The sequence below is a fragment of the Psittacula echo genome, assembly GCF_963264785.1.
Source record: "Psittacula echo genome assembly, chromosome: 1".
Lineage (NCBI taxonomy): Eukaryota > Metazoa > Chordata > Aves > Psittaciformes > Psittacidae > Psittacula > Psittacula echo.
Window position 1 is genome coordinate 16105806 of NC_137735.1, and position 15216 is coordinate 16121021.

The 15216-nt window shown below is 41.4% G+C and overlaps 2 protein-coding genes across 2 annotated transcripts in view; one reads left to right on the top strand and one right to left on the bottom strand.

The window, feature by feature from the left end:
• The window catches only part of CC2D2A (coiled-coil and C2 domain containing 2A), a 55093-nt gene extending 51163 nt beyond the window's left edge, over nt 1-3930 (top strand). The window contains exons 32-35 of the mRNA XM_080631881.1: nt 1115-1237; nt 1834-1892; nt 2321-2498; nt 3486-3930. Of these exons, the coding sequence (XP_080488007.1) occupies nt 1115-1237; nt 1834-1892; nt 2321-2498; nt 3486-3674 (549 nt within the window). The 3' untranslated portion in view covers nt 3675-3930. The remainder of the gene's footprint in view (nt 1-1114; nt 1238-1833; nt 1893-2320; nt 2499-3485) is intronic.
• Nucleotides 3931-5837: 1907 nt separating this feature from the next.
• The window catches only part of FBXL5 (F-box and leucine rich repeat protein 5), a gene marked incomplete at its 5' end in the record, with an annotated part of 34116 nt that continues 24737 nt past the window's right edge, over nt 5838-15216 (bottom strand). Inside the window, 2 exons of the mRNA XM_080630063.1 lie at nt 5838-6492; nt 14056-14204. Of these exons, the coding sequence (XP_080486189.1) occupies nt 6416-6492; nt 14056-14204 (226 nt within the window). The 3' untranslated portion in view covers nt 5838-6415. The remainder of the gene's footprint in view (nt 6493-14055; nt 14205-15216) is intronic.

Below are 15216 nucleotides of genomic sequence, written 5' to 3' on the forward strand. Positions count from 1 at the left end.
TGATTTTTCTGCCTGGTGTCAAGTCCTCCTGTTTATTTGCTATAAAATACAAGGAATACTAGTGCATGTTCACTGTGACATTACTCACTGTGTGGCTGGAAACCCTCTGAGAGAGCAGTGAGGACGAGACAACAGGGTAAGAAGGAGCTGTGCAGCTCAGGGCAGATGAGCCATAGGAGGGGGAATGGGGCTAAGCTGGGCCTGTGCCACGAGAGACAGAAACCCTGGGCAGGTTCCTGCCAGCAGCATTCCTGGGGACACAAACCAGGACATGATGGTGAGGTGGAGATGTGTGAGAGTCTGACACTGAGGAAACAGAAGGTCAGTTTAAAAAAAGACCCTAGGTTTTCAAGTTCAGTGTAAAGGTTTGCTCCTCTGTATTTTGGGAACACTATAAGGAAGCAGTGAGTCAGCTTGCAGTGTGCACCAAATCATAGCAAACAGCTTTTATATCCTGTATTGAAAACATACCTGGAGAAGTCATCTGAAGTGTCATGCATTGTCAGTTTTGTTTTGTAATCATCAGGGGTTTTATTCTACACACAAATCATGACTTTGGCTGAGCATTTAATATTCTAAAGCACATTTATTTTAAAGTGTCAGTTCTCTTTCACTGGGGGTGTTCTGGGGAGGGTTGAGTTGGTTTGGGGGTTTTTAAGTAAAGTAGTACTAAACCTGCAGTTTAAGTTCACAGGCCAAACTGATCATCTATAAAAAAGTGGGGTGCAAGACATGGATTCCTCTCAGTGGCAGAGTATACACAGATGCTGTGTGTACCTGCAGATCCTTTCCAGTCTAAACAATGCCGTGATTCTTAAGAGTTGCCAGCTGCAGCCAGTAATTCTGTTCATACACTACTCTCAGTCCACATTCAGAACCATGAGGCATAATAGAGCGGCATCATCCCTTTTGATGCAGGATCCCAAAGCTGCACATCAGCTGTGACTACACCAGAGTGCCTTGTTTCATATGAACTCATACTGGCAATTGCTCTGGGAGGCCAATATGGTACTGACAAAATGCTCTTTTGTCACGTTATTGGCATGTAGGTGGAATGTGTTCCATAGGTATGGTTATATACCAAAAGTTAAAAAAAAAACTTGCTTTCTCATAGATTTGGTTTAATGTGCAAGAACATGATTCTCCAGCAAGGATAAGTTTTGATGTCAGCAAACCAAAACGTTGGAAGTCTTTCTTTTCCAGAAGCTTTCCCTACCCTGGCCTCAGCAGTGTTCAGGTATCACTGGATCTAATAACAGCTCGGTTTGAAGGGTTGAGAGGCCACAGGCTAAATTCTCTGGACTTCTGTGGTTAAGTGTATTTATGTAGCATTGGCTTTTAAACAGATTTTCCTAGACACTGCTTAAAAAATAGGCAAAGCAGAATCGTGTGAAGTATTTGGTTTTATAGAGAATGGATGCACGGCTGTTGTCTTCTAACTGCCCATGTAAGAACATGGGACAACAGTGAAGTAAAAAGGAACAAATCTTTAACACAGACATATCTAAAGTAGTAGCTTGGTATTGTAAAGAAAATGTCACGCTTGCCTTACGGCTAGGACATCCCTAGTAAACAACCTGGGATTTCTCCACAGTTTATCAAAGGTAGCTGAAGTTTCCTTTGGGAGGGGGGAACAAACAAAAATACCCGAACACCGTTACACACAAACATCTAGTTAATGTTTTTATCATGTCTCTACTAACTAAGAGATTATTTTAGCATGACTGTGAACTCATGGGAGTACCAGGCAGGGCAGTAACTCCTGATGTTAGATTGTTGTATAGTCAGAAGAGATTGCACATTTTCATGTTTCACTGTCTTATTTTTCTCTAGCCTGAAGAGTTGGTTTACCAGTGTTCAGACAAGGCTGCTGCACTGGAACTCCAGGGCAGGTAACTGTACCTCCAGAACAAATGCTGCCGATCCTCATCACCAGCACCTGTTCCCACACAGATCCCAAAACCTGCTGTGAATGCTGGGAGCTGAGACTGGAGTTCATAGGGCTGCTTTTCATGCTCTCTCATTAATAGAGAAAGAGCTGATCAGCCATGGCTGCACAGCTTCCTAATAAGCAAGATGCTATAGAGGGATGAGAGGACAGGCTGTAAACTAGAAAGGGCTGCAAGCTCCTGGCATCTGCTTCTGTCAGTGAACACGCAGGCACAACATAGCTATGTTGGCATTGCTTTTCTGTGCTTTTAGGTAGCAGTAAATTTAACTGAGGTAATTTGTGTTCCCCATAAACATACTAAGTGTGTCAAAGAGGACCAGTTCAGGTGACCACTCAGGACTAGAACGGTAACAGTCTGTTTTACTGCAGGATTGAGAAAATATTAAAAGAGAAGATTATGGAATGGAGACCAAGGCACCTCACGCGCTGGAACAGATACTGTACCTCTACCCTACGGAGCTTTTTGCCACTGCTGGAACAAAACCAAGGCAAAGATGTAGAAGATGATCATCAGGCCGAGCTGCAGAAACGGCTAGGGGATTACAGGGTACTGCTGTGAACATGTCTGGCGCGTGCATAGGAGGAGTCGTCTAAATCCCTAGGATTGTGTAGTGCTAGATTGTGGTATAAAAGTGTGCTAGGCTATGTATTTCTTCTGCTTCCAAGAGTCACAAGGGCTTTTATACTCAAGATAAACAGATGTAGTATTTACAGAACGGAGTGATTATCTATTTCAGTTATAGATGTTGAAGATAAAATTTTCCTGTTGAATGTAAAGATCAGAATGTAAGGTAAACTAGCTGCACTGTTCTTGTATTACTTCTCTACCACAGCACAGGTTGACTGGTGCATTAGCTCTCAGGTCTGGTTGGTAACAACCTGGCACTGGTGCTGAGTAGTGTTAAAACAGTCTACTTACAGCTGCAGGAGCCCACACAACACCATGCTGTTTTCTAGTCCTTGCTCCACTCTTTATAGGAAGAAATTGTACTTCAGCATTCACTGTAGCCACCAGTGCGCCTGGGCCTTCTTCCTCCAGGCTGTTTTAACACTTAGGTCCTCCTGCTCTTCATGTTCACACGTGGTGACACCAGCAGACACAGCGTGGCCATTGTCAAAGTGAGCTGCGGTTTCAGTTCCTGTTGGACCTGAAATGTATGATGGGCAGGAGATGCCTGCCACATCAACTCCCCAGCAGAGCGGGCAGACAGAACACAATGAATTAACACCAGTTAGAAGGCAGAAAAGCTGCAGCTACACTGTATGTGTTCATTAATGTAACTTTATTGTACTGCATTTCTAAACATCTTCACTTCAGACTTAACCCAAAGAGGAGAAATGGCAGCAGCTTGCCTAGAGTACAGGAAATAGGGAGGTGGTATTAAAATAGAAAATAAGCCTTTTTTATTGCATCTCCTCAGGGCAGCATAAATTTGCATGCAGAGTAGAACAGGTTTTTAAACCTATGTATTTATTCAGGTGCCTTTACCTTTCCTCATTACCTGATGTGGTTTTTCCTCGTTCTCTCTCCCAGGTCTCTGGTTTTCCTATTCACAGGCCGTTTTCTGAAGTCAGACCTTTAATAGAAGCTGTACACAGCACCGGTGTTCACACCATTGACATTTCCAACGTTGAATTTGCTCTAGCTGTGTATGTTCATGCTTATCCCCAAAATGTTCTCTCTGTATGGATTTATGTGGCTTCACTTGTTCGAAATAAGTAGTACAGACCAGTCAGAATACCTCCAGAAACTGGCTTATGTAGGGGACAAATGTAAGAGATTTCTCACACTGCTGATCTGAGCTATCTCAAGTATTTTAAAAATCAAATTATGAGTTTCGCTGCAAACACACGAGTGTTATTGATCCTACAGCCACTGATAAGACTACTTACCACCGCCAAGGAAGAGACTGATAGCTTGCAACTCCAGTACTACTAATAAGGTGATTTTTATGCCATGTTTATTGCTCCCAGTGGGGCACCACTCTCTCAAAGAGCGTTACAGATGCCCCCATATGGTGAGTGACACTGCAGAGTAACACAGCAGTTCAAGCTGCTTCATTTGTAGGTTATCAGGTGGTTCCTAGAATCATGCCTTGAAGATGCTGGTTTTTGCTAGTCAGTTTATTTTACCTACAGCCTTTCTTCCTCTTCAAAGACAGTGGCAAATACGGTTTTCCAGTACTCCAGTTCCTGAATGAAGATCAGGAGTATTTGCCCACAAGTACATTTCATGCAGCAAAGAGCCATCCGTGAAGACCACACTTCAGTTTTTAAGAGGCAATTTCATGTGCTGCTCCATACTTAGTGGCCGTATAATGCCAGCACCACTTAGAGGTGTAAGATGACATTTTTTTTACAAGTTAAATGCTTATTCTTTAATAAATATTTATGACAAAACCTAAGTGGAGCTCATTCGTTTTCTACAAGAATTTGATTAAATTACTTTGGAGTATGAAATCCTTAGCTGCAAGTTACCCTAATGAAAGATTATCAAAAGAATAGTTTACTAAAATACACATTTACATATTAATATCATAGAATCGTATAATGGTTTTAGGTTGGAAAGGACCTTAGTCCTTAGGAATCATCTAGTTCCAACCCCTCTGCAGTGGGCAGGTACAACTTTCCCTAGACCAGGTTGCTCAAGGCCCTGTCCAAGCTGGCTTTGAACACTGCAAGGATATGCAAGTAGTTAATACTTAACTTGGTGTTAATACTGCCAATACTGATACCTATACTTCTGCACTTCCCTTGCTAATCAGGCTCTTCCAAGTGATAATGACAGCCTTCAAAAACTGAGTCAGGATGGGCAGGGGAGACCTGTCTGCTTTCTACAAACATGGCCACTGACATGATTTAACCCATGCAGCCGCTCCCTCACTTGCCCCCGCCCAGTAGGGTGGTAAAACCCATAGGTTGAGATAAGAACAGTTTAGTAATTAAAGTACACTACTAATACTACTAGCAATAATAATAATGAAAAGGAAAATAACAAAAAGATACTAAACACCCCCCGCCAAAAAAAACCCTCAACCTAACCAAACACCCAACGAACACAAGAGGTGCACAATACAATTGCTCACCACCCACTGACCGATACCCACCCAACCCCAAGCAGCGACTGACCTCCCTCAGCCACCTCCCCCCGGTTTCTACACTGAGCATGACCTGCTGTGGTATGGAATACCCCTTTGGCTAGTTCAGGTCAGGTGTCCTGTCCCTGCTTCCTCCTGTGCCTTGAGCCCCTCCTCACTAGCAGAGGATGAGACTGAAAACTCCTTAATTGGGTAAGTGCTACTTAGCAACAGCCAAAACATCGGTGTGTTATCAGTGTTGTTGTTTGACTGAAGCCAAAACACAGCCCTGCACCAGCTACTAGGAAGAAAATTAACTCAGCCAAAATTGGGACACCACCCACCCCTCCTCCGCCTGAGGAAAACCACTCATGAGCTGGTGGCCACTGAAGTTTGCACTCTAGCATGGCCTACAACACTCCCTCTTGCCATGGGCTCTTCCCCATACTGCCACACACACACACACTCAAGCACTACTCAAACATTACTCATCTTTTCCTAGCTCAGGTTTCACTTGGCACTTCTTAGCAGTGGATCTTCTGCCTCCCTGCTAGTCTCTGCTGTTCAGCAAGGAGCCTTTTTACAAATCAAAGCAATGGGGAAAGATGTAACTTTGTCTTCCCCGGATTTCATGTTAATGAAAATAGGCTTCCTTGGAAGCTGTGTCAAAAATACATCTTTAGCACAGTTAGAGGAACAATAAAAACCAAAACACAACCCCACACACATTGCAGGTTCACAGCTCTGCAACAGGGTACGCCTGCACATCACACCTCAAAAGCATGTATAACTCAAGTGCTACACCAGGGTTGTACTGGTGGGAATGTTTTATTTGAGTATGCCTTTCAAGCCCAAATACAAAACCAAATGCAAAAGGAAGGTGAGAATTTCCCTAATTTTGCAATATAAAGAACAACTTCAGGATGAGAGGAAAGGGGAAGAAACAAGGCTCCTAAAGATGTAGAGTTGTTACCCAAATGCAAACAATACATTTCAAATTCTCTGCAGAGCTTTATATTGTACTTTCAAAACAGAAAAAGAAGCCCATTCACTTAACACAAAATAATTCAGCAAAGTCTATTTAAGTGCCAAACTCGGAAGAAAGTGGCATTAAAAAAAAAAAAAAGGAGAAATCTGAACGTTTTCCCATCTTCCCAAATTAAGTAAAACAAAACCCAACACCCTTCAAACCAAATGAGATTGTGAGATTGTTACAACACTGTACAGTACACTCATAATTAAGATTCTGAAGTTGTGGGCAAGGTCAGGCTAGTAGAACAAGTCTCACTCCAAGGATTGTTAACACAAGATGCGAACTGTAAGTAAAGTGCATGAAAGGAAGCCTGCTCAGCTAAATGAAGTAGACTGAAAGGTCAGGAGTCAGCGGTCATTCGCCAGAGCGGCAGCAGGCCCGAAAACCACACTGCAAATTCTGGCATCCACTGGCGGTTTCAGCATGAGGACCTGCACAAAAACAGAGCACATGTGAGAATGAGAAAAGGCCATTTGCTCAGATCCAGAATCCTCAGAACCTGATGATTCAGGAAGTGTCTCCTTATTTTTATTCTTGCAATAAACTTCATTCAGCACTGTGAAGTCTGAAACACTGCCAGCACTAGCACAGTATAAGAACCTCAATTTGTGCTCTAGTAGCTTAGTCCCATGAAGGTGAGAGTGACACATTGAGAGTACACTTAGTTCCATGAAGGTGAGAGTCCCATTGAGAGTGATACAGATGTACGACGAGCAGCACTACACAAGCAAGCTTCAGCAAGCTCTCACAGGCAACTTTCAGAACTGAGGTGTATTTTCACAATGCATATTTAATGCCCGTTTATCAAACTCAACAACCTCATGGCACTACCGAAGCAACCATCATCTCCAAAGCAATTTACCATAATGGAAACAGGTTTTTAGTCAAAGTTTTCTTTGCCATGAACACTTCCTGGTTGGGCAGACCTCACACAGTCTGACTGGACATTCAAAAACTAAAGAGAAGAATCAACCTTTTGTATCACTGCAGTTACCAGAAACTGTAGGGCTAAAAACTAGCCATTGAGAAAGAAAGAGTTGTGAGCACAGACAGTACAAACCAACACAGTGATTCTACCCACCTCCACTTACCTTTGCTTACTGTTAGCCCTTTAACTTGAAATGTTAAAGTGATCATGAGATAAGAAACTATTACATTTATTAGCACAGGATTTTATTTCCTGCAGCCTGCTTTAGAAACACAAACATTTACAATCAGGTTGTCTGAACTCTGGCACCTGACATAAACTGGAAGTGGGTTGCAGAGTTAACTAAGCTGGGAAAGACCTAACCAGAACAACCCAAATTCCCCTCCTTTGTATTTGAGACAAATCAAAGAATATTTAAGGTGGGTTTAATGCGTTTAGAAAAGACTAGCAAAATCATGTAATGAACTAGGGCACCATGCTATGTCTGGCTTGTTTTTTTCCTCTTGAGCAGTGATTCGAAGTCATAATTCAATTAACTTCCAAGAACCTGATGTCTGCAAATCAGCTTTCTGCTTCAAGCGACACACCGATGAACAATATTCTACAAGGTAATTAAGTTAACATGCATGAGACTGAATAAAACAAACCTGAAGCTATAAGGAGGGACAATGGTTACAGTATGCAAAATAGTAAACTTCCATTCATCAGTAAACTCATTTTCCTTTTCAAATCTTTATTCACCTGAACTAGACTTTGATCCTCCAAGTCACTTACAGGCTAGAGTCTGAAAGCCTCTTCGTAAGTCCTTTAAAAAGGAGACTTGGTGCTTCTGAATAGCAGAGCATGTCCTGTGCAGCAGCATTTTCCAAGTCATAGCTGACCTTCCTTATCATTGCCACAGCTAAGCAGCACATCAGCAATTCTGAAGCAACTGTCACATTTCTAGTAAAATGCTTGTTACAGAAGCACAGTTCTACAGTTACCAGTTATGTACACAACCAAGACACCTCAAGGAAGGGAATATTCCGTATATTTCAATATTGTTTTCCATCCTTTTCTTTCTCATTTTAAGAATTATCTTCCTCATGCTCATAACTGGAACATAAAACCTGCACTTCTAGGTCTGACCAACGTCCATCTAACACTACCTTCATCACTTGAAACAGCAAGCGTTATCTACAGAGACAACATACACTTACGTGCACACCTTCTATGTCTTCCCAGCATACCCGACTGTTGTAGTAGGGACGTTAAAGTCCACTCCCTGTAGTATTTGTTTATGGCTTAATTCCTGCATGTACTTGTTTAACCTCTTCCTAACTGATTCCACAACTCTGACAGGACTGAGTTCCAGAAGTCCACTACACTGTTTCATCTGTTTTAAATCAATCACCTGCCCACTTCATCTACTGTCACTGGGCTCTGATACTGCAGAATCTGGAGTTACTGTTGCACATTTGCCTCACTTACTGCTTTCCAGTTCTGTAAGCAGCCATCCCCCTTTCAGCCTTCCCATTCCCAGATTGGAGCATTCCAGCCTTTTGAGCATCTCCTTGCAAGAGAGCTGCTCAGTTCCCTAACTCTTTTTAGTAAACCTGTATCTTCTGTAACTCTTTTACATACACTCCTCAAGACGGGAAGACCACATGCAGTACTCCAAATGTGACTGCCTCAAGGCTTCCAGGACCATGCAGCAACACTATCTTGTTTTCAACACCCTGATGATTCCTAGCACTGGAGACTTTTTTGGCTGCTGCTGCAAACAAGAAAGATCTCAGAATTAGCACCGACAGCTCTCTGAAACCATTGTCTGCACACTGCAACTGCCAGCTGAATTCAGCTTCATGCAATCACAGTTTGATTATTCCCAACCACATACATATAACACACATACAGCTGTTCTGAAGCTCGTAAGAGGTCCTTCCAGACATCTTCAGCAGCCCAGTACCACTCAAAAACATGGAATTCACCATGTGTATCTCTTACACCACAACAGCAATGGAAATGCTGGGTGACACCAATCACAGCACAGAACTGCAGGATAGGGCTAGGGGACAGGACATGACACAGGGGAAGACAGGGAGAGATGTCACCTAGATTCCTATCCATCCTGAACAGTGACCATCAAGCCCTGCCCTTTCCTCCTATCATTTAATTACCTTGCAGTTTTTAAACAGTCCCGTAGCAACTTAAAATCTCAGAAACTTAGAAATGTCAAAGTAAACTGCATCATCTGAAAAAAGTTCATAGATTCATTTCCTAACTTATTAGGCACCGAACTACAAATGACATTAACCGCACCACAGTGAAATTTTTTCTTAGCATATACAGGCAATTCCCATAATTTGGAGGGTATTTTACACTCTTACTACAAGGTAGTGTCATTAATGCCAAATGCAACTACTGAAAAGTAAGGCGATTTGATTATGACTCATTTCATTTATGTTTCAACATGTCAATTATTTTCTCCATCACAAGTCATTTATCTTGTCTATAAATGGCCTAACCCTCCTTAGTTCATTCCTTTTACATTCGATATAGATAACAAAATTCAAATGCCTTTGCTTTTGATAGCCAGAGAGAGCATGGTTTTGTTTCCCTAGCTCTAATTGCTACAACTGACTCTGGCTATATCTCTTTGGCTTCCTGGTCTCTGATTTCCCCAGTCTTTACTCCTGACCTCATTTAGACTGGACTTCGTTTTCAAACAATCTGTTTGAGCTCAAATGACCTCTTTAATCTTGTCAAAAAACATTCTTTCTTGTTTCCTTTGGACTCTACATACAAGGTCTCCATTTCATCTCGCTTCACTGATGCACTAGGTTAAGCAATATGGTAACTGTATACACCTCGTCTTATATTGCCCAGTGAACGAGATGGTCATTTCAGATCTGCTTAGAATGGGGCTGAATGGCTTTCAGAAGGGTCCCTTCTCTTTCTACTGACTGTGATGCCTTAACGAGTGCTAGCAGTGCAGTGTGCTTTGGGCTGGTTCACCTGGGAAAGCAAAGTTAATCTATTCTCATCTAACCTGATACAGTCTACATTACTGGTTTAGTCACCTCTAAACTGGATTACTGTAATGCTCTTTCTGTGCACATCCGATTACTCAGATGCTTCAGCTGACCCAGAATAAAGGCCTGTTTACTCATGATGAACAGCTGTGTTTTCAAAATGTGTTTCAGTACATATAAACATGCCTTGCAATATAAGAGGAGCACAGCTATTGCATTACTCCATTTTGTCACAGGTACTAGTGGAACAAATATTAGCTGAAGTTTTCTAGAAAGAAGTTAGGCATTTCAACAAGAATACATGACAGCCCAGACCATGATCACAGTGACAGAACCCCTCCAGCCAGGACAACTGCCTGCCACCGTAACATCCCTTCAGCCACTTGTTCTAGCTCTCGCCTGTGGTGGCAGAAACATTCAAGTGGTCTATAGCAAGATGGATCCCTGACCTGTCTAGGAGGAGAGAAAAGGGCTTGGGGGGGTTGTTCTTGACTGAATTTACAAAGTAGCTACAGACAGGCTAATGCTGGCCACAGGAAAGCAGGAAGAATGAGCTGCGAGGAACACAAAGGAGGGAAGGAAAGACAATTCTCTTTCACAGCCACCACCAGTGACAGGGTCCATCATCAATACTGCATACTGTATGTGATAGTAACGTAGCAACAGGAATACATTACAAGAGAATTACTAAAAAAGTCATCAAATTAAGCTTTACCTTCGAAAAATACATAAATGCAATCCTAAAGTCAAATCCGAGTTTAATGAGTGTTGCTCTTTATCAGCCTTTGGTAAAGTTACTCTTACACACCTATGTGAGAGCACCTTGGTTATCTGTAGAACTCAGGAGCTGGTTTCTCAAAGTCTAACAACAATACACTCCCATATGAATCTGTACACAGGAGCGAATAAATCTTAAGAGAAGTTGCAAAGTCTTGGCTGTGTTGCTGGAAGACAGCTCAAACTGTGGGCAGTGAATTTCAAAATGCCAGAAGACTGAATCGTCAGAATTACCACGACTTTATTTCATTAACGCCCTATTTCTTTAATTAAGCACCTGAGGACTCCATCATTAAAAAACTCTAGAAATTGAATCACATGTAAAAGCTTCAAAGGGCAACTGCTGCAGAAATTAAGGAGCCCCATTTTTCCAATCCTGAAGCTGAGAGCACTCCTTCAAAACTGAGTATCCAGCAAGGAGACTGAACACAGCTGGATAAAACAGCCCATGGGGAAATATAAACTTTATATGGCAAGATACAACTCAAACATTTAATTTTTCTTACTGACCAAATGCACTTGAGACATGAAACAAAATCAGCCATTAGGAAGGGTATATATACACTGACAGATTTGTTTTCAGCTGTGGCTCAGGATTATCTAACTTCAAGTCTCCAGTGTTCAGCATAACAGAAGTAGAGATCCTAAACATTAGTATATACACCAATAACTGAAGTCATACTAACAGCAAACAAAACAGATTTGGAAGTGTGTGCAAATTCATGGCCTCTGCTCTTAAAACCTGCATCTTATTACTGCTGTGCAGAAGCAGGCTGTGACTCAGACCCAACTGAGTCGATCTAACCACAGCTGCCCTACCTTTTTAGAGCAACTATGGTTAGACCAGCACTTGAAATGCTGAAAACTGCAAACAAACATGCTTAGCAAGCAAGTCCACCAAGCCCTCCACAAACAAAATCCAATGAAGCTGAAGGGTCCCCAGGCTCAGTGTTTATAGACAAAAACATCTGAAAATAGGCTGTAGGTGAAAGTAAAGCCCTGATTTATCAGCAGGTAAAGTGGTATCTTTCTTATTCAGAAATGGCTAAATTCCATGCTGTTGGCTCCATTTTTTGCTCTGCAAGACTGACAGGTTTTCCAAAATGATCCCAGAACTCATCTCCTTCCCCAAAAATAATCCCGGAAAAACTGGTAAGTGAAGAAAATTATGAAATTATTTTCTACAAGCTTACAGAGCAGGAATCTTTCTGCAGCAGTTAATAATACAATCTACGTATGTGCAAAGTAACAAAACAGACAGGAACTGATTTAAATGACACAGCTATTGCTTTCCCTACAGTTACTTCAGAAACACCAAGTGATACAGAAATAGCTCAAGCTGTTACAGAAATCCTGCTGCCCACAGAGCAGAATAAGGCATTAGTTTTGCACCTGATAGCTCCTTCAAAATGAATTTGAGTGAAAATACAAAGAACAGCACCCAGATAAAACTGCAGGGGATTCAGTTATAAAAGGTCATTTCCCACTTTAGGATTTTGCTTAGGATACCACTTTAAGTTTTTATCAACCTCCTTCTTAACGAAAACAGCCACAAACTTCTGAGATGCTACTATTTCTCAATAGATGTGAGAAGTCAGAGCATTACAGCCTCACTCTCCTCTTGATTTCTCTCTACAGCACTAACTGTTCATCCAAAGGCATGCATGATGCTCTGCAGAACCAAGCAGAGCTTATAAGGCTCACAGCTTCCAGGAGACAGTAAATAAAACAAAGGAAATAAACAGGAAGAGGATCAGGTCAACTTTAAAGGGTAATTCCAAACAGTATTCTGTTCAAATATAAATAACTTCTTGAGGATATTAGGGAACAGCCAAAGTTTAAAGTGGTGGACTTACACAAGAGATTCTGGCTTTGTAAACTAAATACTAATATGACACAGTGTATTTTAGGGATGAAGAAAGAAACAGAAACATCTGAAGACAAACCAGAACATCAAGTCCAGTATTACTGAGAGAAGTGAGAACAGAAGAAAAACAGCAAGGAACTGGATGTAAAAGGAAAAGGCTTTTAACTGGTCTTTGAAGACACCTTTAAACTCAGCACAATACAGAAAGAAGAGTCAGTGAGGAATCTTAAAAAAGGAACCTTAGCATTTTCAGGTTGAAATAACAGAAGATTTTAAAAGCTGTAGTCTAGATGGAAGGGAAGAAAGTAACAAAAAGCAAGTGTGTAAAAAGGAAAACAAACAGCGATGTCAAAAAAAGTGCATAAAGAAGTGCAAAAAAATTATGGAAGCAGAATATTATTTAATCCTTTCACCTCTAATATAAGCATCCAATCCAAGAGCATCATCTTAAATCAATTTCAATGGATTGAATACCCAAATGTCAGTACAGATTCAACTGTGGTACCAAACCTCTGGCATCCTGCTGTGGCTGCAGCTCAACAGAGATGCAAATTATTAAGCTGAACATCGTGAACAACCAGGGAATGTAATTTTGTTTTACGCACAATTAGCTCTTACAATCCTGTGAACTCAGTTGTTATCCTCCTTTTCCCTTCCCTTCTGTTGCACTTACCTGTTTTAAATTCACACAAGGAATACAAGTCACACCATGGTTCCCATCTCTCGTACCATGAATTCTTACTGGACCTAACACAACAGACTGAATTCCAGTGTGGTAAAGTGGTGAAAACACTCGCACCATAAATATTTTATGCATTTATCCAGATCCTTCTCCAGCTTAAACCCATCTCTAAGTTGCTGAGTCAAGCAAAGCCAGAAAACTAAATTACATTTTCCTTATGGATGGTAGGATCAAAAGTATCCTACACCAAAACTACTGGAATATGGGAGGTTTGCACAGCAAAATACAAGTAATTCCTTGCCTAAAAATCACCACTTTGATACCAATCTAGTGAAGCCACTGTCTGAATTTATGACCGTAAAGAAAACATGCAACTACACAGTTTACAGGGAAGATACAGAGGGGACAAGTGTGTGCTAGCTACATGGAGACTTACTTTCTAGCCCCTATTACTTATGCTAAACTAAAGTATGTAGATTAAAAACACCTTTCTAGGTAATACAGAACTGTACTAGTGTCAAGGAAAAAAACCCAAAAAACTCAAAAGAACAAATGAGGAAAATCTGATTTAACAGTTGTCATTTCCTAATTAATGCGTGAAACTTAGTGCTACACAGCCAAGCAGGAAAAGTGGTGTTCTGGTCGTTCTTTTTGGTTTTAAGTGTCCGTAAACCAAGCAAACATTGGTCCCCAGAAACCCATCACACCTTCATAAAAAGACATTACCGTTAATGTTGTCACAGTAGTAAAAGTGTTCATCTTTTAGAGAAGGGCATGCAGAAACTAAATCCTGCAGGCCTGCACCAGTTACAGAGAGACAACCGGAGAGGTTAAGGTGTTCCAAATGCGGCAGTCCTCCTCCCAGCATCAACGCCCTGTTAACAGACACAAGAGAGGTGTTGAGAGCCCACACAGCCTAGAATGACAAGTACTCCACCAATCACCAAGTGATTGGACTTAACAGCGTCTCCTAACAAAAAACAAACAAACCCAAACCAGACCTCTAATAAACATTGTCGTTTTAAACCTGAAAGTTTCATACCTTATAAAGGGGATCACCCCTGAAGCTGTATAACAGACCTGAAAAATTAACTGATTTCTAAAGAAACTAACAATTCCTTCTGACAGACTTTAATGGTAAATCACTTTGTTCGTGAATGACTCCAGAGGCGATCAAGTACTTCAAGGAACTACCAAGCATTCTTCTGTAAGTCACCACCGATTTTGGCAACCCTTCCAAACTGATAAATATTCTTCAATTCACCCTGAGAACATGACACTCGTTTGGTGCACTACACTTTCAAAAGTTTGACTATGTTTTTTCGGTTAAAATTATTTTGGAATCCAAATTTGTAGCTCTCTAGGACTGACAGCAGAGAGTCTGTCAACAGACCACCTTATTATTCATGCAGAACTCATTATTTTTTCTCTTAGTGCAGTTTGGCTGCTGATGCAACGGCCTCATGGAGGTCTCACACCTGAGCAGTCACTCAGTGCATCTATGAACTCACAGGGCAAGTTCAATCACAAACAAGCTCTTACACCTGAAAAAGGCACCAGGCTTGAATCACCAAGCTACAGATCCAAGACATTCTCTTTCCTCAAGGAAGCAAAATTACTCTGGCAAGTGCAAGAAGCACTTGTTGCAGCACACTCTCAGGTCTTAAATGCAGTCGTCTTTCTAAAAAGCACCAAGAAACCAGTACCACAACTAAACTCTTCCCATGACTCAATGAACGAATCTCCCTTTGGTTCTGGATTACCAAGTCATGAAACAGAGCAGTAACATGCAAACTACACAGAGCATGACCTAATCAGCACCTAATGAAACTCAGCAGTACCAACACTGGAACAGCAACAAGCTCAAACAGGAAGCACAGTTATCCA